This window comes from Chiloscyllium punctatum, chromosome 10, assembly GCF_047496795.1.
Source record: "Chiloscyllium punctatum isolate Juve2018m chromosome 10, sChiPun1.3, whole genome shotgun sequence".
Taxonomy (NCBI): domain Eukaryota; kingdom Metazoa; phylum Chordata; class Chondrichthyes; order Orectolobiformes; family Hemiscylliidae; genus Chiloscyllium; species Chiloscyllium punctatum.
Genome location: NC_092748.1, coordinates 89,547,519 through 89,570,799, shown reverse-complemented (window position 1 = coordinate 89,570,799; position 23,281 = coordinate 89,547,519). Strand labels below are relative to the sequence as shown.

The following is a 23,281-nucleotide window of genomic DNA, read 5'->3' as shown; positions in this document are numbered from 1 at the left end:
TGGAGTGGGAGGGGGAGTTGAAGTGTTGAGCCACGGGGTAGTTGGGTTAGTTGGTCCCACTCCATCAAGGACATGAAGGTCCTTGGACTCCTCTATCGCCATACCATAGCAATACGACGGGTGGAGGAAGAGCGCCTTATCTTCCACCTAGGAACCCTCCAACCACAAGGGATGAACTCAGATTTCTCCAGTTTCCTCATTTCTCCTCCCCCCACCTTGTCTCAGTCCCAATCCTCGAACTCAGCACCACCTTCCTAAACTGCAACCTTCTTCCTGACCTCTCCGCCCCCACCCCCACTCTGGCCTATCACCCTCACCTTAACCTCCTTCCACCTATCGCATTTCCAACGCCCCTCTCCCAAGTCCCTTTTACCTTAGCCTGCTGGCACACTTTCCTCATTCCTGAAGAAGGTCTCATGCCCGAAACGTCGATTCTCCTGCTCCTTGGATGCTGCCTGACCTGCTGCGCTTTTCCAGCAACACATTTTCAGCTCTGATCTCCAGCATCTGCAGTCCTCACTTTCTCCTACATGTAGTGTGGACTGTATTGAGAGTCACGCCGACGCAAGGAAACCCTGTGGGTGCTGGACCTAGCTCTCCAAGGCAGCCATCAAACTATCCAAGACGATTGATTGCATGCTTAGGGCAGCTACATTGATGTACCCTCTGGGAAGTGAGTATCATTGTATCCCTAATTCCTGCCTGCTGCTCCACTTCCTTCCTGTGCATGCACAGCAGGTCTCTGTTTGCTGACCGCACAGGGTCATATCCTGCATGGAGCTGAGCAGGTACCTGGTCTGCAGCCGCAGGTGTTTCTTTCTTGGCCAGCTGTGGAGCTGTCACAGTAAAATGCTGACCAGCTAGTCTTCCCAAAGGCTGAAGTTCCAATCAAAGCATCAGTATCTGAACTGGCAGATCGGGGAGGTTGCAAGAGGTAGCTTTCCTGATGCTTCTTTTGAGGCCTCTTGAACACTCTTGGTTTAAGGCCGAGAAGGAACCTTCTGGTGGAGCAGCCCATTTCTCTCCCAAAGAATGGACACCTTGCTAGTACTCACAAATGTTATGGACCAGGCCATATCCCCTCAAACCATTTGAAGAAGGTAGCCCAGACCCTAGCCTTTCTAGTTGTTTTAAGCAGATGTAAGGTGAATATTCCAGGAGCAACGCAGATGGTCAAACCACTTGGTTTTAAACAAAATAGAATTTATTTACACGTAGACAAAAGAAAAAGAATATGAAAAAACCTAATCAACTCTATTGCAACTTAATGATGCTGTTCCAAATACTTGCAAATGTCCCCATAAGCACCCCCTTGGTAAAAAGGTAAATTCGAACACAGGTTCTGACAGGAGTGATGTCAGAGAGAGAGAGAAAGAGAGAGAGAGAGAGAGAGAGAGAGAGAGAGAAAGAGTCAGCCAGAAAACCTGTGTTGAGTTAGAGAACCTTCTCCTCCAACAGCTTTCTTTGATCAGCGGCATCCAACAGACTGCTTGCTCAAACCAAACCAGAAAATGCCCTGAACTGGGAGAACTGGCCACTTCCCTTTCATTGTATAAGTCTTTAAAAAAATTTCCAGACATATTTGAACCTCTGTCTTTATGACCCCTCTTGAAAAAAAACAAGGACAGCATAACCTTATTAAAGGGGCAGCATCATCACACAAGATGTTAGAGAGAGAGGACATTGCAGCAAAAGGTTCATGTGGTGTACGATGAATAATCCTACTATTGCAGGGTTACTGTGAAAGATGCAGTTGAATGAAAGGTAGTACTTACCTGATTGTGAGGACCTGGATGCCTCAGCATCCCTCCAGGAGCTGTCCTGGACATTTCCTGCAAGGGTCCAGATTCTACCCTCATAAGGGGTTAACAGTTTGTTTGTCAGGCACCACTGGATGAGTCTGGACCCTTTCTGCCCTAGTTTGAGCTATCCTCTCCTAGATTGAGAGAAAGGGAGGGATCGAGAGAGAAGTGGTTGGCTGATGCACGAGGTCAAAAGATGGTTCATTGTGCTGAGGGACTGAGGCAGCAGGGCAGAGGCTGTGCAGGGCTAGTGATGTGAGGGAATTGAAGAAGTAGGAATTAGTACAGCAAGATATTGTATGCAGTAATGACAGTGGTTGAACATGAATCTTGGTTGGTGCAGTAGCAGCAAAGGAGTGAGTCCGAGGTAGCAAAGATCAAAGTGTGCCACTTGGCTTGATAGAGATGAGAAGGTCTTTGACTTTCTTACAACATCACTGGCTGTTCCGCTGCACCTGGAGATGGTACAGATATGGGTAGAAAGCTCAGATTCTGCTGCCAGGGACTGGTGTCATGGCTTCATCAGCTGGTTCTTCAGGAAGAACATACCTTTACAACACCCAATCACAAGACCTCTTGGAACCCATGGGAATCATGGACCTATCTTGCCCTTCTCTGACCCCTTCACACTGCATATCCATCAACAAGGAGGGCATCTTCAGAATGCCAACGCTCATCAGGATGCATAGTAGCCTACTAAAGATGATGCAGGTACAAGAGATGCAGGTCTTTCAGTGGATACCTTCAATTCCAGGAACAGTGCATGGTAAGGTAGAGATAGAATGCCATAGGGTTGGATTAAGTAGTTAATTGAGTGAGTTTGGTAAGATACAGCAGAAAAACTTCAAGGGCTTATTAGTGAAAAACCTTTTCAAAAATGTTATGGAACCAAAAAAAAACATAAAATTCAAGTCTTGGTTGAAGTCCCGAAATGGTAATCTAAAAACAAAGCATGATTCATACAGTCCATCTGCCCATTCATTTTCTCTTTGTCGCTTTGCTGGATCTTAAGGACAATCATTTGACATTTGGACAGAGCTCGTCTGAAATTACAAACGAAACCAGAAAATGCTGGAAATCCTCAGCAAGTCTGATCAGCAACATGTATTTCAAGTGAAACAGAGTTAACATTACAGATGCATGACATTCCACTGATGATTTTCTGAAATGTTATATTTGTTGTCTTCACATATGCCTCCAGATCTGTTGAGTATTTCCCCAGCACTTTCTGTTTTACATGGGTTTCCATTATCCATTGTATTTTATTTTGCAGAAAATTAAAGCTTTATTTTGAAAGCTGAGGTTAAAGTCTCCTTCGTGGCATTGTGGATCTATCTGCAGTTTATGGGCTGCAGGACTTCAAGAAGACAGCTCACCACCAGCTTCTCAAAGGCAATTAGGGATGACCAATAAATATTGGCCAGCCAGCAATACCCATGTCCCACAAGGGAATGAAAAAAAGTGTTGAAACAGTAAAAACAATACATGACAAATGTGATTCCTTTCACTTACAAAACAATAAATTCCATCACATTTTAAATGATTGGAAATAACATTGAATAAACAGCTCGAATAAATTATTCTTCAGTGTTGGAAAATGCCTCAGTATTGAAAGAATTACTGTTCCAGAATTAATTGTTTGATATGTACTCAGGATGTTATTCATTTGATTCTCACCAAAGTTTGTTGTGGATCCTTAGAGTTTGCATCACCAACTCAGCTGCTGCGCATCACTAAATAAGCACCCATCAGTGAGGAAAGCTTGCACAATGTGAGTTGACATTCCTTGAAATCCATTAGAGGACTCTTGACTATGAAAAAGTGTTGACGATGAATATAAAGAAGCTTGAAAATAACTGGAGGAATGATATTTCTATTTAAAGTCAAAGAAACAAGCCAATCAAGTATGTTCTTCTGTTCAGGTAGACTGTGGTGATTAGTACGGCAACATTATTTACCCATCTTTACTCTTCTGTTTACTTTCACTTTCATCTTTGGGTTGTGACATCAGTGGCAAGGCCAACCTTTATTGTCTGTTCTGAAAGGCAATCAAAAGCTGGTGGTACAGTGACTTTAGCAGTACAGGAAAATTGCCTGCTTGTTCATCAGAGTCAACCTGATTGCTGTGGGACTGGATCATATATTGACCAGATAAAGAAAGCTGAATTAGACAATAGACAATAGACAATAGGTACAGGAGTAGGCCATTCTGCCCTTCGAGCCTGCACCACCATTCAATATGATCATGGCTGATCATCCTTAATCAGTATCCTGTTCCTGCCTTATCTCCATAACCCTTGATTCCACTATCTTTGAGAGCTCTATCCAACTCTTTCTTAAATGAATCCAGAGACTGGGCCTCCACTGAACTCTGGGGCAGAGCATTCCACACAGCCACCACTCTCTGGGTGAAGAAGTTTCTCCTCATCTCTGTCCTAAATGGTCTACCCAGTACTTTTAAGTTGTGTCCTCTGGTTTGGCACTCACCCATCAGCAGAAACATTTTTCCTGCCTCCAGAGTGTCCAATCCTTTAATAATCTTATATGTCAAAATCAGGTCCCCTCTCAGTCTTCTAAACTCAAGGGTATACAAACCCAGTCACTCCAGTCTTTCAGTATAAGGTAATCCCTCCATTCCAGGAATTGACCTCGTGAACCTACGCTGCACTCCCTCAATAGCCAGAATGTCTTTCCTCAAATTGGGAGACCAGAACTGCACGCAATACTCCAGGTATGGTCTCACCAGGGCCCTGTACAGCTGCAGAAGAACCTCTTTGCTTCTATACTCAATCCCTCTTGTTATGAAGGCAAGCATGCTATTAGCCTTCTTCACTACCTGCTGTACCTGCATGCTTACCTTCGTTGACTGGTGTACAAGAACACCCAGATCTCTCAGTACTGCCCCTTTGCCTAAATTGATTCCATTTAAGTAGTAATCTGCCTTCCTGTTCTTACCACCAAAGTGGATAACCATACACTTATCCACATTAAACTGCATCTGCCATGCATCTGACCACTCACCTAACTTGTCCAGGTTAGCCTGTAATCTCCCAACATCCTCATCACATTTCACCCTGCCACCCAGCTTAGTATCATCAGCAAATTTGCTAATGTTATTACTCATACCATCTTCTATATCATTAACATATATTGTAATAAGCTGCGGTCCCAGTACTGATCACTGCGGTACCCCACTGGTCATTGCCTGCCATTCCGAAATGGAGCCGTTTATCACTACTCTTTGTTTCCTATCAGCCAACCAACTTTCAATCCAAGTTTGCCCCCAATACCATGCGCCCTAATTTTGCTCACTAACCTCCTATGTGGGACTTTATCAAAAGCTTTCTGAAAGTCCAGGTACACTACATCTACTGGATCTCCCTCGTCCATCTTCAGAGTTACATCCTCAAAAAACTCCAGAAGACTAGTCAAGCATGATTTCCCCTTCATAAATCCATGCTGACTCTATCCTATCCTGTTACTACTATCCAGATGTGTGGTAATTTCATCCTTTATAATAGACTCCAGCATCTTTCCCACCACTGAGGTCAGACTAACTGGTCTATAATTTCCTGCTTTCTCTCTCCCACCTTTCTTAAAAAGTGGTATAACATTAGCCACCCTCCAATCCGCAGGAACTGATCCTGAATCTATTGAACTCTGGAAAATAATCACAAATGCATCCATGATTTCTAGAGCCACCTCCTTCAGTACCCTGGGATGTAGACCATCAGGTCCCGGGGACGTATCAACCGTCAGACCTAACAGTCTCTCCAACACCAAATCCTGGCAAATATAAATTCCCTTAAGTCCAGGTCCTTCAGCCACTGTTACCTCAGGGAGATTGCTTGTGTCTTCCTCAGTGAACACAGAACTGAAGTACCTCAGGAAGGACATACTGGCACTGGAACGTGTCCGGCGGAGATTCACACGGATGATCCCTGGAATGGTAGGTCTAACATATGAGGAATGGCTGAGGATCCTGGGATTGTATTCATTGGAGTTTAGAAGATTAAGGGGAGACTTAATAAAGATGTACAAGATAATACATGGCTTGGAAAGGGTGGATGCTAGGAAATTGTTTCCGTTAGGTGAGGAGACTAGGACCCGTGGACACAGCCTTAGAATTAGAGGGGGTAAATTCAGAACAGAAATGGGGAGACATTTCTTCAGCCAGAGAGTGGTGGGCCTGTGGAATTCATTGCCGCAGAGTGCAGTGGAGGCCGGGACACTAGATGTATTCAAGGCAGAGATAGATAGATTCTTGTTGTCTCAGGGAATTAAGGGCTACGGGGAGAATGCGGGTAAGTGGAGTTGAAGTGCCCATCAGCCATGATTGAATGGCGGAGTGGATTCGATGGGCCGAAAGGCCTTACTTCCACTCCTATGTCTTATGGTCTTATGGTCTTAATTCACTGAAGGACATTAAAGATTGTTCACAGTCCCCATTCCTACTTGCTTTTTAATTTTAGAATTATTTGATTGATGTTAAATTTCTGAATTGGTATGGAATCTGAACTTAGGTCTCTTGATCATTGTTTCAATTTTTGCAATTACTTAAACCACAATGTAACCACAATGTTACAATACTATCTTTGAGTCATAGTGTCATAGAGATGCACAGCACGGAAACAGACCATCTAGTCCAACTCATCCATGCTGACCAGATATCTTAAGTTAATCAATTCCATTTGCCAGTCCATATCACTCTAAAGCTGAAAATGTGTTGCTGGAAAAGCGCAGCAGGTCAGGCAGCATCCAAGCAGGAGAATCGACATTTTGGGCATGAGCCCTTCTTCAGGAAGCCCTTCTTGATTCTCTTCTTGAAACGTTGATTCTCCTGCTCCTTGGATGCTGCCTGACCTGCTGCGCTTTTCCAGCAACACATTTTCAGCTCTGATCTCCAGAATCTGCAGTCCTCACTTTCCCCATATCACTCTAAACCATTCTTATTCATATATCCATCCAGATGCCTTTTAAATCAGGATAGCAATGTGGCTCAGTGGTTAGCCATGCTGCCTCAGAGTACCAGGGACCTGGGTTTGGTTCCCACCTCAGGTGACTGTCTATGTGGAGTTTGCACGTTCTCCCTGTGTCTGCCACAATCTGAACATGTGCAGGCCAGATGAATTGGCCATGCTAAATTGCCCATAGTGTTAGGGGTATTAGTCAAAGGTGAATATAGAGTCTGAGTGGGTTACTCTTTTGAGGGTCTGTTTCCATACTATAGGTAATTTAATCTAAATATTGTAATTGTTTCATCTTCATCACTTCCTCTGTCAGCTCATACATGTACTGTCCTCTGCATGAAAAAGCTGCCCCATTCAGTCCCTTTTACATCTTTCCCATCTCACCCTAAACCTGTGCTCTCTAATTTTGGACTCCTCTACCCTGGGGACAAAAAAAAGCGTTGACTATTCACCCTATCCATGTCCCCCCGCAGCCTCCAACACACCAAGGGAAATAATCCCAGTCTATTCAGCCTCTCCTTATAGTTCAAACTTTTCAACCCTAGTAACATTCTTGTAAATCTTTTCTCAACCCTTTCAACTTTAACAATGCCTTTCCTATAACAAGGATTGAATGCAGTATTCCAAAAGTGGCTTAACCAATATCCCGTACAGCCACAACATAACCTCCCAATTCCTTTACTCAATGCATTTAACAATAAAGGCAAGCGTACCAAACTCCTTCTTCACTATCCTATCTACCTGCAACTCCACTTTCAAGGAACTATGAACCTGCACTCCAAGGTCTCTTTGTTCAGCAGCACACCAGGATCTTACTAGTGAGTGTATAAGTCCTGCCCTGATTTGCCCTAACAAAATGTAGTACCTCACATTTATCTACATTAACCTCCATCTGCCACTCCTAAGCCCATTGGCCAATCTGCTCAATGTCCCATTGTACTATGAGGTAACCTTCTTATCTATCCACTACTCTACTAATCTTGGTGTCATCTGTAAACTTATTGACCATACCTTCTAAATTCACATTCAAATAATTTATATAACTCTTATAGAGTCATAGAGATATACAGCATGGAAACAGACCCTTCAGTCCAACCTGTCCATGCTGACCAGATCTCCCAATCCAATCTAGCCCCACCTGCTAGCACCCAGCCCATATTCCTCCAAACCCTTCCTATTCATATACCCATCAAAATGCCTTTTAAATGTTGCGGATGCCCTTTATGTAAAAACAATCTATTACTTTCACTCATAAACATTGCAATTGACCCAGCATTCAGAATATTTTGATGTGACTATATTCATGAGGTCGCAGTATTCAGGGAAGGAGAAAGGCTGGAAGGAAAAGAATTGGGAAGTTAGACAAAATACTTTTTCACGTTTCTTTAACTGTGATAAGAATAATGAATTAAATGCAAAACAAAGCAGATATTGTCCCGTTTTTTATTTTTAATTCTTTCAAAAAATGCATGTTATGAGACGTTTGCAGCACGCTTCGATATAAATGGGTAATGCAAAATATTTAGGTCAGCGAGTTTGCTGAGATTGAATAAGCAACAGCAGGAGGGAACATCAAATTGAATTCCCTATTGTGATATTCAAGCGTACATTCACCTACTTTGCTCGAAAAGCAAATCAGTTTGCAATTGTGGAAAGAAAGGAATTCCATTGTGGCTAAAATTTCCATGAAGATATTTCTGAGTCCATGCTGTGGGATTTTGGCAAAAATTTCAATGAAACCGCAAAAGCATTCTCACTTTTGAGTTAAAATGCTACGGGTACAAATCTTGCTTTAAAGATTTGAACACAAAGCATTAGACTCGAGTACAGTACTGAGGAGTTTCTGCACTCCCAGAGACGCTGGCCAGGATTTCACCTGACCTGGCAGAAAGGTTAAGATGGAACCAGAATCAGTCGGCAATGGCCCTTTTGTTTTGGCTCCCATTCCTAGAGGGATATCACACCAGGCATGCTTTTAATGGCTGGGACCCATGATGGCCAACAAGTTAGCAACCTAAGGCAGGGACTGAGGTTGATGGATAAGGAAGTGCTAACTTGGCATTATGGAGGGCTACCAGCAACTGAGACCTGATCCAAACATCCTTTTTGTTGAAGCATTCATCCTTCAAGCAGTTTGGGAACAATAATGCGATGGCTCAGTGGTTAGCACTGCTGCCTCACAGCAGCAGGGTCCCAGGTTTGATTCCAGCCTTGAGCGGCTGTCTGTGTGGAGTTTGCACGTTCTTCCCGTGTCTGTGTGGGTTTCCTCTGGGTGCTCCGGTTTCCTCCCACAATCCAAAGATGGGCAAGTAAGGTGAATTGGCCACACTAAATTGCCCATAGTGTTAGGTGCATTAGTCAGACGGAAATGGGTCTGGGTGGATTACTCTTCGGAGGGTCGGTGTGGACTGGTTTGGCCGAAGGACCTGTTTCTACATTGTAGGGAATCTAATCTAATACCTTCATCAGCCTCAGAAGAATTCCTGACCTGAGGCATGCTTGTCAGCACCTCACAAGGAAGGTGACACCACAGTTCAGAAGTTAAGAAATGGGAGTAAATCAATACAACTTCTCCAGTTTGCACAGCCACCATTCAGTATAAGCCTGGCTGACCATCAGCCTCCAATCTACTTCTCCACTCACTCCCCATATACTTTGTTCACTGAGAGATCAAATATCAGTGCATCTCAGCCTTAAATATATTCAATAATAGAGCACGGACAATCCTCTGAAGTGGAGAATTCCAAAGATTCGCAACCATCTTTGCAAAGAAATATCTCATCTTGGTTTTGAATGATCAGTCGTTTATTCTGAGACTGTGTCCCAGTCATGCAAAATGAGCTTGGACTTTGCTGGTCATCAATTCAGGGTTGTCTGAGGGATGGAGTCCACTTGGACTTGTTCTGTAAACTCTACAGAGAATCACCCTCGCTCATTCAAGGGGGATTACTCATCCATAACCTAGGGATCAGCCTAGGCATCAACAGATATGACACCATCTGAGATGGTCACTGCCATATTTCATTTTCAAAATGGTCTCTGTTTCTCTCCACAGAACCTACACAATCAGGTGTCTCTTGCATTATTTTTGTCCTTATTTCAGAATTGCAGCCTCCGCTCTATTTGCTTCTGCGTTAGAGTTCATGTACAACGTTGGTTTCTTGAAAGCAATAATAGCCGAATTGAGCTTTTGGCTATTCAAACACAGAATTTACAGAATATGGCCATTTATTCACTATCAAAATCCTCAAACTCCCTTCCTCACAGCATTTGAATGCCCCTACTCCCATGGACTGTAGTCGGTCAAGAAAGTGGCTCATCAGTCCCCACTCTATGGCAACTTGAGATAGATAATCAATGCTGGGCCACACAGCAATGACAATATTCCTTGAATAAATAATTTTAAAGGAGATGTGGCTTCTACATTGATTTATTTTCTGCTGTCTGCAAGGATTCCTTGTGTTTACTGAGTTCTGCAAGATCACCATTGCCAAGATTAGCCTACAATTCTGAGGTAGGTCGGTATGTGGCTTCTTGTCTGATCTTGTCAAAATGCAGACTCTGACTCAGATTGGAGGAATTGGACTAATTATTTTGAAAAAATAAGATACTTTGTTTGTGAGAATGTTATCGCCTCCAATTATACCTCCAATTCACTTAACATTCTGTCAAGAGCATACATTGCCATTCAATTATTTTGACTGGGTCAATATTCTGAACTTCCATTATTATTCACATTCTGTCATGAGAACAACTGCAGCATTTCAGAGCAACAAACTATTGGCTATAATATAGCTTTCCCTGGTCTAACTATCTCCCCAGCCAAAGAGACCAAAGTATTTATAAATCCAGTCATTATACTATATCAACAATAATGGATAAAATATAATTTGAAAGGTAACATGTTTGTTCAACAAAAGCAATCACATGCTCTTCATGATGACGGAATCTGACCATATGCAAAATAAGTAACTTTTCACAGAATGTGAGACAATAAAGATATATCTTTCTGACATTACTATCCCATGTCTGGTATTGACATTATCTACATGATTTATTACTCATGTTTAGAATCAAGTTCTGCAAACCGGTACTTACTATTGTCCATCTCAAATCTTGTTTTGATGTTGTGACTCCACCAACCGACTAACCTGAAAGTTAAGCAAACATTGTTTAGGAATATATTCAGAATATATGGTGAAAAGCAACTTCATCAGGTTTGTCTGACTAGTAACTCATTGTTATTTCTATGATAATGTTTTGTGCACGTTGGCCGCTGTTTTCCGGATAGGAACAGGAGGAGGACATTCAGTCTGTTGAGTCTGCCGACCATTCAATGCGATCATGACTTAACAAATACTTCTATGCATTTTACCCACCCAATTCCTTTAACCTTCTATGCCACTAGTAACATCTATTAATTTCGACCTTAAACATATATTACAAAACCAGTCCCATTTCAAAAGTGCTTCAATTTTGTTGTGAGCAGGTGAGGAGGGATGGGATCATTTTCATCACTCTCCACTCCCCATTGGGATGTAGCTGAGAGTTTGCATTTTAAAAAATATTGGATTGCCAGTTCAGCATGTTTTTGATTGTATTTAGTTTTTTTTAAAATAAATTAAGCCAGATATTCTTGACTTACATGTGTAAGGGATTTACTTTATTATTAAAACCCACCCAGACTGAAATATTAAAAATGAACAAAATCTTTCTGCTTCCCACAAATGCATAAACACACACGCTCCCCCAATATGCAGAAAGGAAACACAACTTAACAGCCTAATGGTGGGAATGCAGATGCACATGTTGTCCTGAATGTTCAAATCAAGCAGTCATACAATAAAGAGCAGTTTCAGAGGACCTCCCTCTAACTCATCCTAGATCAAGCATATAGGCTATGTCTATGTCCAACACTACTGCTAGGTTGAATTTAATGAATGTATGTGTTAAATCAGAGTATTGTTTTAAACTCATATCAAGCAGTAAAATGCCATTTATGAAACAAATCATCTTCAACTGTTGTAGAGAATCTAGGCAACATGTATAACTGTTCATTCTTGATAAGATTAATAAAGAAAAAGTCAAAATTATATTCTAAACTGTACCTTGCCAATTTATGAAGAGGTCAAACAGTAGGCACCATTAACAATAGGTGGAGATAGAGCTCAAAGAGAGATGATTCACTTTAGAAAGAAAAGAGGAGAACATGCCCACATCTACATCAACGGAACGGAGGTTGAGAGGGTGGAGAACATCAAGTTCCTCAGAGTGACGATAACTGATAACCTGTCCTGGATGTAGATGTGACAGTTAAGAAGGCACAACACCTCTACTTCCTCAGGTGGCTTATGAAAGTTGACATGTTCATAAGGATTCCCAACAACGCTTACAGATGCACCATAGAAAGCATACTGTTTGGATGCATAATGGCTTGGTATGGCAACTGCTGTGCCCAGGACAGTAAGAAACTAAAGAAGGTTGTGTACACAGCCTATCATGGAAGTCAACCTCCCATCCATGGACTCCATTTACATGGCTCATGCCATGGAAAGGCTGCCAATATCATCAAAGACCTATCACACCCTGGTAATCCTGCAACCTCTTCTGCCAGAAGGCTTGAAACTGTGTATCAGTAAATTGAGGGACAGCTTATTCCCAGCCATTATTACACTCGTGAATGGACTCTCTAGCCTTAAATCATGCTGATCTTGCTAACATTGATCTCGCCCTGCACACACCCTATGTAAAAGTAACCTGTATGCCTCCGTCTAAGTCTTTTTACAACCTCTGATCTGTACATCCTTCCTTACTGTGATTTGCCTGTACCACTCATAAACAAAGCTTTTCACTGTAATTCAGCACACGTGATAATAAATAAATACACTGTTCAAAAACAGTTAGACAGATGAAGGTGCTAGCCTGGGAGTGTGAATAGCTGATAATGGGGACTGTTGGTAACTGGCAACAGTTTGTGTTTGGTCGCAGCCCATGTGATGATGAGGTCTGGTGTGTGGGGGTGGGGGAAAGACATGGGGAAGGTGCTCAAGCGCTGAAATTGTTGAATTCGACGTTGAGTCCAGAAAGGTGCAGGTTCCCAAGTGGAAAATAAGATGCTGTTCTTCCAGCTTGCTCTGAGCCTCACTGAAGCACTGCATCATGAGGAGAAACTTCTTCACCCAGAGAGTGGTGGGTGTATGGAATGCTCTGCCCCAGAAGGCTGTGGAGGCCAAGTCTCTGGATACTTTCAAGAAAGAGTTGGATAGAGCTCTTAAGGATAGTGGAATCAAGGGTTATGGGGATAAGGCAGGAACAGGATACTGATTGAGGAAGATCAGCCATGATCATAATGAATGGTGGTGCTGGCTCAAAGAGCAGAATGGCCTACTCCTGCACCTATTGTCTATTGTGTACTGCCTGAGACAGAGATTTTGATCAATGAACACGGCAGTGTGTTGAAGTGACAGGCAATCGGAAGGTCGGGGTGGTTTTTTTGGGAGTGTAGGTGTTCTGCAAAGTGGTCACCCAGTCTGCACTTTGTTTCCCAAATGTAGAGGAGACCACATTGTAAGCAGCGAATCACTGTTTCATCTGGAACGTGTAATTCGTACTCTCCTAAACTCCAGTAGGTATTAGCCTAACCTGTTATGGATTTCCTCATAATACAACCCACACGTTCCAGAGATTAGTCTCGAAAATCTGCTCTCAAATGCTTCTGTAACACATTTACATCTTTCCTTAAATACATCCTTCCAGATGTGGTCTCAACAGTGCTCTGCATAACTGAAGTACAAATTTGCTACTTTCCCTCTCAAAAAAAGAGAATATTCTATTAACCTTCCTAATTACCTCCTGTATTTGTAGTCAAACCATTTGGCAAAGGGTTTAATGGAGAGTGCAGGTGGGCATGTCAGAAACAGCACCAAGCATACCTATAAAAGAAGTTTCAACCTGGTGAATTTATAGAACAGGGCTACTTGCATACAAACAACATAAGCAGTAAGTGATAGTCAGAGATAATCCACAACCATTGAATCAGATATAAGCTCTGCAGTTCTGCTGCATCACATTGTGAAACTCAGTAAAAGATGAGGATTCACAAATATCTGCATTTCTAATGATGAAGGGCAAAGCACATCAGTCCAGAAGATGACACTGAAGAATTTACAACAATGTTAAACCAGAAATGCCATCTGGATGTTCTATCCCAGCCTTCTACAGAGATTCCCCAGCATCACAGATACCCATCTTCAGCAATTCAATTCACTTGATATCAAGTAACAGTTGGAGGCATTGACTGTAAATGCTGTGGGCCCCAACAATATCTGCCAATAATAATGAAGTCTTTTACGCCAAAATATGCCACAGCCCCTGTCAAACTGTTCCAATACAGCAACAACATTAGTATCTACCTAACAATGTAGAAAATTGCTTAGGTTTGACTTGTACTCAAAAACCACGACAAATTAGTCCCATCAGTCCATTTGATCATTTGTAAAGTGATGAAAGGTGTCATCAAGAGTGGCATCAAGCAGCACTTGCTTAGTAATACCCTGCTCACTGATACTCAGTTTGGGTTCTGCCTGGGCCACTCATCCCTTGGCCTTATTACAGCCTTAATAAGGGTCAGTTAGCATACTTGGCTGGCTTGCAGTCCAAGTAACACCAACAGTATGCATTCAGTTCCTGCATGGGTTGAGGTTACTGTGATAGACTTTCCATCTTAATCTCTCCCTTCATCTGAAGCTTGTTGACTCTCAGGTTAAACCACTACAGTTGTCTCTCTAATGAGAGAGCAGTCTTGTGGTCCAGTAAGATTGTGTCGAATTTACTTTTATAATCTTTTGGTTCAAACATGGACAAGAGAGCTGAGTTCTAGGGTTGAAGTGAGTGACTGTCCTTGACATCAAGGCTACATTTGACTGAGTGTGCCATTGAGACGTTCTAGCAAAACTGGAGTCAATGGGAATCTGATGATACCTCTCCACTAGTTAGAGTCATAGCTGGCCATGATTGTTGGATGTCAGTCATCTCAGTTCCAGGACATCTCTGCAGGAGTTCCTCAGGGGCACTGTCCTGGGCCCAACTGTCTTCAGCTGCATCATCAAAGACCTTCCCTCCATCATAAGATCGGCGATATGGATGTTTGCTTATTATTGCACAATGTCCAGTACAATTTGTGACCCCTCAGATCCTGAAGCAGTCCCAGTCCAAATGCAACAAGGCCTGAACAATATCCAGGCTTGGGCTAAAAAGTGGCGAAATAACATCCGTACCACACAAAGGCCAGGCAACGATCATCTCCAACAGGACAGAATTTCATCATCATCTTTTTACAGTCAATCGCATTGCTATCATTGAATCCCCCAGCTATCCCCAACATTCTGACAGATGCCATTACCCAGAAACAGAACTGGATCGACCAGAAAAATATGGTGGCTTCAAAAGCAGGTCAGAGGCTAGAAATCCTGCAGTGGGTAAGTTACCTTCTGACTCCCCAAAGCCTATCCAACACCTATAAGGCACAAGTCACAAGTCAGAAATACTTCCCACTTCCTTGGATTAGTGGAGCTCTAACAACACTCAAGAAGATTGACATTATCCAGAAAGAAGCAGCCCACTTGAGATACATATGCACAAACATCCACACCCTCCACCACCAATGCTTAATATTATCTACAAGAAGCACTGCAGAAATTCACAAAGACATTCACCTTTCAAATCCATGACTACTTCCATCCAGAATGACAAGGGCAGCAGGTACATAGGAACACCATGATCCAAAAGACTCTCCCCTCCAGGCCATTCACCAACCAGTCTTGGAAATATATTACCATTCCTTTAGTGTCGTTAGGTCAAAATCCTGGAGCATTCTCTCGATAGCATTGTCGGCCTACTTGCAGGCATTTTGATAGCAATGATTCAAGAAGGCAGCTCACCACTATCTTTTCAAGAACAACTAGGGACGTGCAATAAATACTGGCCAGTGAAGTCCATATCCCATGAATGATGACAAAAAATGCAATTGATCACCCAGATTCCTCTACATTTTTGAGCTCTGCAATCACTTAATATTTAGGCAATATGCTTCTTTTGTTTTTTTAGTCTTCATTTGCAGGAATTTATTCATTTATTGCCCATCTTTCATTGTCTAGAGAACACTTCAGAGTCATTGCTGTAGATGTAGTCACATGCAAACCACACCAGGTAGGATCGACAGAGATCCTTCCCTAAAGGACATTAGTGAACCAGATGGGTTTGCCAGACAATTGACAAGGGCTTCATGGTCATCATTACATTCTTAATTCCAGATTTTATTCTCTTGAATTTAAATTCCACTATCTGAAATGGCAGGATTTAAACCCAGGTCCCCAGTACATTTCCCAAGGCTTTGGATTGATAGTCTAGCAATAATACCACTTAGCCATCACTTCCATCACCTACCAAAATGGACATATACATATCTTCCTTCAGTATATTCCATTTATCAGACCTTTGTCCATTGCTTTAACCAATCTATATCCCTTGTAGCCTAACTATGGCCTCTTCACAACTTATCAGCAAATTTATCAACCATAGTTTCAATCATTTAGGAACTGTCAAAGTGAATGCAGCCCCTTAACCAAAAGCTTAAACTCTTTAAAGCATTTAAACCCCTTGATTCCTTGAGCTTCAGTCTCTGGCAGAAGTACAGTGGAGTCAAATCAATATCTCTGATTGGCCCAGGTAGGTGAAGCAGCCCTAAACACAGTGACAGATCGGCTAAATAACTAAAATAAATGAATTGTACATATGAAGCTCCATACTAACTATCCTCACTAGCCAGCTAGGACATCAATATAAATGAAACAGATTTGTTGCAACACCAAATACCTATAATCTTTCAGCAGTGAAAATTGCAGTTTTCTGGCTCCCATGATCCCCGTTTCTGTATATTAGTTGGTCATTAACGTACTGATGTAAAGTATATCTGGATCTTACAGCAGTAATGATGATGAGGCTGTCAGTATTCATCATTATTTTGGAATAAATCAGACAGGAATTTGTTGTGTGTGCACATTTGCAATAAAATGTGGAATCGAGAAGCTTCTGTGCATATTTTCCTGCTCTTCCACAGGGTTGGCTATACTGCTCCCTCACCACCTGATGTGGTACTAACCCACAAAACTGATGACAATATGGTTATACACTCAGTTAGAAACTTTGTGGTTTGATTTTGTTTTAATGATGAAAAAAAGCTTAATTATGAGCAAACATTCTTTGCCACACTGAAATCTTACTTTTACAAGTGAGGAATCTCATATCTTCAAGTTTTATTTATTGTTGGTGATGTTAAAAACATTCTAACATTTAGTCCTATCGTGAGCCCATCTTTCCTTTTGTTTTACTTTTGGCATGGATTTTATCTTGATTAATTAGTTTAATACTTCCTGATTTAGACTTTGTGTTTCATTAAGGATTCTTCAATCTGATCCGCTGAAGGGAAACTTTTTTGCTGTCCCCATGCACTAATCCCTGGAGAGGATTTAAACTAAAATTGATCTATCACTTTGTAAGTCTCTGTAGAAATTCTGTGAAGCATAATACACAATGAGCACCATTCACTTTTCACTGGCCACAAAATCAAGATGATTATCTTTAATGCTGTTGACAGGCATACATGTGATACTCAACCTGAATGAACAGTTGTATTTTAATCAGCAGCTGCTGTAGTTCATAGCTATTTCACACAATCTTCAAATATCTAACAGTAATTATTGGATTGTAAGATGTGAATTTGTTTATGAAGGTTTTTTTTTAAGCTGACACAGATGTTCAATTGTACAAACACAGCTGCAATCAATTCTAATAGCAAATTTCAAATTTCTGTTAAAAAGCTCTAAAAGCTAACAGTCTCAGATATATTTTATGTAACATGTACCCCTGGGCTTGCCAAACTGCAGAATGCATGGTGAAATAAAGGCTGATGTCTAGGCTCAGTTTATCAAAACAGTACAATAAACCAAAGTTCAAAATCATGTCTTGAACCAACCTTTCTGCTAGATATTGACAAGACTAATACTTGCAGATGAATACTTGTATCAACAATGTAGGTCCAAAAAATTACATTGCTATCCTGCAACACGGCTGTGACACCAAAACCAAAGCAAAACAAACACAAAATCATAATCCTTTTATATTACATATTATTATAATTGCCTTTGAAGGAGGTCCTCTTGCATCAAATATTCATTTGTTACAATTAAACAGTTGGATATGAAGCATTTTCCCAAAACTTTTAATTTAAGCTTATGGAAGAAGGTTTTAGCATTGTGTCAAATATTGTAAGCTTTGCTGGTGCACTTTGCTGTTTCCAATATGGTACTTCCCATAATATACATACTAGAGTCAGCTTCTTGTTCACATAATCACAGGATTGTTCTCTTGTTGTCTTCATTAAGAAGTCGACAAGTATTTTTAAAGAAATACTAACCACTTACAAGGTTATAATATCAGACATTTGCACTAATGGGCTGGATTCTCTGCTCACTGGTGTTACTGTACATGAACATATACGTGATAGACTGACTGAATATCTATACTTGGCTCCGTGATACTGGGAGAGTGACTGAGATGGAAGCAGATACCTTCAAACTGGAAATTATGTATTATGTAACTATCTTAAATATATTGGTCAGTATGGTCAGGAATCCATGCCACAATTCAACAGTCTCCCTTTTCCTTCTAAAGAATGGAAACCCATTTTCTAGTAAACAAATAAAAGGATGCTTATATATATATATTTAGAGTTATAGAGTCATAGAGATATACAGCACTGAAACAGACCCTTCGGTCCAACCCGTCCATGCCGACCAGATATCCCTACCCAGTCTAGTCCCACCTGCCAGCACCCGGCCCATATCCCTCCAAACCCTTCCTATTCATGTACCGATCCAAATGCCTCATAAATATTGAAATTATACCAGCCTCCATCACTTCCTCTGGCAGCTCATTCCATAACCGTACCACCCTCTGTGTGAAAAAGGTTGCCCCATAGGTCTTTTTTAAATCTTTCCCTTCTCACCCTAAACCTATGCCCTCTAGTTCTGGACTCCCCAACCTCAGGGAAAAGACTTTGCCTATTTACCCTATCATGCCCCTCATAATTTTGTAAACCTCTACAAGGTCACCCCTCAGCCTCTGACGCTCCAGGGAAAACAGCCCCAGCCTGTTCAGCATCTCCCTATAGCTCAAATCTTCCAACCCTGGCAACATGCTTGTAAATCTTTTCTGAACTCTTTCAAGTTTCACAACATCTTTCCGATAGGAAGGAGACCAGAATTGCACGCAATATTCCAACAGTGGCCTAACCAATGTCCTGTACAGCCACAACATGACCTCCCAACTCCTGTACTCAATACTCTGACCAATAAAGGAAAGCACACCAAACGCCTCCTTCACTATCCTATCTACCTGCGACTCCACTTTCAAGGAGCTATGAATCTGCACTCCAAGGTCTCTTTGTTCAGCAACACTCCCTAGGACCTTACCATTAAGTGTATAAGTCCTGCTAAGATTTGCTTTCCCAAAATGCAGCATCTCGCATTTATCTGAATTAAACTCCATCTGCCATTTCTCGGCCCATTGGCCCATCTGGTCTAGATCCTGTTGTAATCTGAGGTAACCCTCTTCACTGTCCACTACACCTCCACTTTTGGTGACATCTGCAAACTTACTAAGTGTACCTCTTATGCTCACATTCAAATCATTTGTGTAAATGTCACAAAGTAGAGGACCCAACACCGATCCTTGTGGCACTCCACTGGTCACAGGCCTCCAGTCTGAAAAACAACTCTCCACCACCACCCTCTGTCTTCTACCTTTGAGCCAGTTCTATATCCAAATGGCTAGTTCTCCCTGTATTCCATGAGATCTAATCTTGCTAATCAGTCTCCCATGGAGAGCCTTGTCGAATGCCTTACAGAAGTCCATATAGATCACATTTACAGCTCTGCCCTCATCAATCCTCTTTGTTACTTCTTCAAAAACTTAATCAATTTTGTGAGACATGATTTCCCACACACAAAGCCATGTTGACTATTCCTAATCAGTCCTTGCCTTTCCAAATACATGTACATCCTGTCCCTCAAGATTCCCTCCAACAACTTGCCCGCCATCAACATCAGGCTCACTAGACTCTTGTTCCCTGGCTTGTCCTTACCAACCTTCTTGAACAGTGGCACCACATTAGCCAACCTCCAGTCTTCCGGCACCCACCTGTGACTATCGATGATACAAATATCTCAGCAAGAGGCCCATCAATTACTTCTCTAGCTTCCCACAGATCCTGATCAGGTCCTGGGGATTTATCCACCTTTATCCGTTTCAAGACATCCAGCACTTCCTCCTCTGTAACTTGGACATTTTGCAAGATGTCACCATCTATTTCCCTACCATCTAAATCTTCCATATCCTTTTCCACAGTAATGCAAAATACTCATTTAATATCTCCCCCATTTTCGGCCACTCCACACAAAGGCCACCTTGCTGATCTTTGAGGGCCCCTATTCACTCCTTAGTTACCCTTTTGTCCTTAATGTATTTGTAAAAAAACTCTTTGGATTAACCTTAATTCTTTTTGCCAAAGCTATCTCATGTCCCCTTTTTGGCCTCCTGATTTCCCTCTTAAGTATACTCTTACTTCCTTTATGCTCTTCGAAAGATTCACTCGATCTATCCTGTCTATATTTTACATATGCTTCCTTTTATTTTCTTAACCAACCCCTGAATTTCTTTAGTCATCCAGCATTCCCTATACCTACCAGCCTTTTCTTTCACCCTGACAGGAATATACTTTCTCTGGATTCTCGTTATCTCATTTCTGAAGGCTTCCCATTTTCCAGCCGTATCTTTACCTGCGAACATCTGCCCACAATCACCTTTTGAAAGTTCTTGCTTAATACCGTCAAAATTGGCCTTTCTCCTATTTAGAACTTCAACCTTTAGATCTGGTCTATCCTTTTCCATCACTATTTTAAATCTAATAGAATTATGGTCACTGGCCCCAAAGTGCTCTCCCACTGACACTTCAGTCACCTGCCCTGCCATTTAATGTGGAGAAACTGATATGGGTCTGAACAACAAGAGCTATCCAAGAAGTTCAGTAGTCCTTAGGCCATAAAACTATAAGAAGTAGAAACAGGAGTAGGTCATTGGCCCCTTGAGCCTGCTCTGCCATTTAGTAGGTTCAATGCTGATACAACATTCTTCAAATTCACTTTCCTGCTCTTTTCCATAACCCTTGATTCCCTTACTGATTAAGAATCTATCTGACTTAGCCTTAAATATACACAAGGACTCTGTTCCCACAGCTCTCTGCGGCAAGGCATCATAAAGACTCAATACTTGTAAGAAACTTGCAGGAGGTGGTGTTCCCACATATTCGCTGAACTTCATCTTCTAGATGATAGTGATGTGGGTTTGAAAGGTGCTGGCTAAGGAGCCTGAGAGAATTGCTGTACTGCATTTTGTAGGTAAACACACTGCTGCTACTAAGAATCAGTACTGGAGAGCATGAATGTTTGTGAATGTGTTGCCAGTCAAGCAGGCTGCTTTGTAGTGGATGTGGTGCCAGTCAAGCTTCTTGCCTGTTTTTGGAGTGGGGATAACTCACCCAGGCACAAGTAGAGTATTTGATTACTCTCCTGACTTGTGCCCTGTTAATGGCATACAGGCTTAGGGAGGCAAGAGAATTCCTAGCCTCTGAACAGCTCTTGCAGTCACAGTATTTATGTAGTTAGTCCAGTTCAGTTTTTGTCTTATGGTAATCCACAGGATATTTAAATTGGACATTGAGTGATAGTAACACCATCGAATGTCAAGTGATGCTGTGGTTACGCTCTTGTTGGAGGTGGTCAGTGTCTGGCATTTGTGTGGCATGAATGTTATGTGTCACTTTCAGCCCAAGCCTGGATATTTTTCTGGGTCTGGCTGCAGTGTCTGAGGAGTTGTGGATGGTGATGAATATAGAATAGTCATCAGCTAGTATTCCCACTTCTGACTTTACTAAGTAGGGAAGTTAAATGATGAAGTAGCTGAAGATGGTAAAATCAAAGACATAGAAAATAGGCACAGGAGTAGGCCATTTTATCCTTAGAACTTGGCTCTGTTATTCAATAAGATCACATCTGAGCATTCACATCAGTACCCTGTTTCCATTTTTGCTCCATACCTTTTGATCCCTTCAGCTCTAAGAACTATGTCTATCTTCCTCTTCAAAACATTCAACGTATTGGCCTCAGCCACTTTCTGTAGCAGAGAAGTACACATGTGTACCACTCTCTAGTGGACATTTCCCCTTATCCCAGTCCTAAATGGCCTGTCCATATTCTTAGACTATGAGCCCTGGTCTGGACTGTCCAGTCATTGGGAATACCCATAATGTTTTTACTGTGTCGAGTCCTAATAAAATGTTATGGGTTTCCATGAGATACCCTCTTTGGCTTAACTCCAGTATCATCCTAACCAAACTAATCACTCTTCATAAGTCAGTCCTACGGTCCCAGGAATCAGTCTGGTAAACTCTTGATGTAATCTCTCCATTGCCAGAATTTCTTTCCTTGGATCAGATCAAAATTGCACACAATACTCCAGGAAAACATAAATACAATCTGATAGCCATTATGGAGAAATGGCTTCAGGTTGACAAGGACTGGGTCCTGAATATTGAGGAGTATAAGGCATTCAAGAAAAAAAACAGAAGCTAGGTAAAGGTGGAGTATGAACACTGTTAATCAAAGATGATATTTACACTATTGTTAGAGATTACCTTGATTCGGGAGATCAGGTTTTCAAATTAATTTTGGTACAGTTAAGAAATAGTAGGAGAAAGAAGTCACTTATGTGAATGGTCTGCAGCTCTGCTAATATTACAACAATTTGGGACAATGTAAGCAAGAAGAAATACTGGTGATAAAAGGACAACAGTAATCAAAGGTGATTTTAATCTACATGTAAATAGGAAAAATTAGATCGATAGTGATAGGCGAAATGAAGAATTCATAGAAATCTTTTGAGGTAATTTCTTAGACCAGCATGTTTTGGAACTGACCAGAGAACACGGTGTATTAGATTTAGTGTTGTGTAATGTGACAGGATTAGTTCATGACCTCAGAGTTTAGTTACACCTCAGTGGTGACCATCATAATATGATTGAATTTTACATTTATTTTGAAATGGAGAAGATTCGGGCTCAGACCAGTATTTCAAATCTAACTAAGGGCAATGATGTGGGCCTGAAATCGAAGCTAGTTAAAATGAACTTGCATAATAGGTGAAGGGATAGAACAACAGGGACACAGTGCTAAGCATTTAAGGGACCATTTTAAAATGTGCAGAATCAGGAAATTCCTGTTTTAAGGAAAAATTTGAAAGATAACACCCACCATTGTGATTTTCTCATGAAGCTGGAGAAAGCTTCAAACTAAAGGAAGAGGAAACATAACTGCAGAAAGAGTAGCAAGTCAAATG

The 23,281-nt window shown here is 41.5% G+C and overlaps 1 protein-coding gene across 1 annotated transcript in view; it reads right to left on the bottom strand.

The window, feature by feature from the left end:
- kynu (kynureninase) overlaps window positions 1–23,281 on the bottom strand; it is a 213,464-nt gene that overhangs the window by 25,807 nt on the left and 164,376 nt on the right. The window contains exon 11 of the mRNA XM_072579727.1: window positions 10,871–10,923. Coding sequence (XP_072435828.1) covers window positions 10,871–10,923 — 53 coding nt within the window. The remainder of the gene's footprint in view (window positions 1–10,870; window positions 10,924–23,281) is intronic.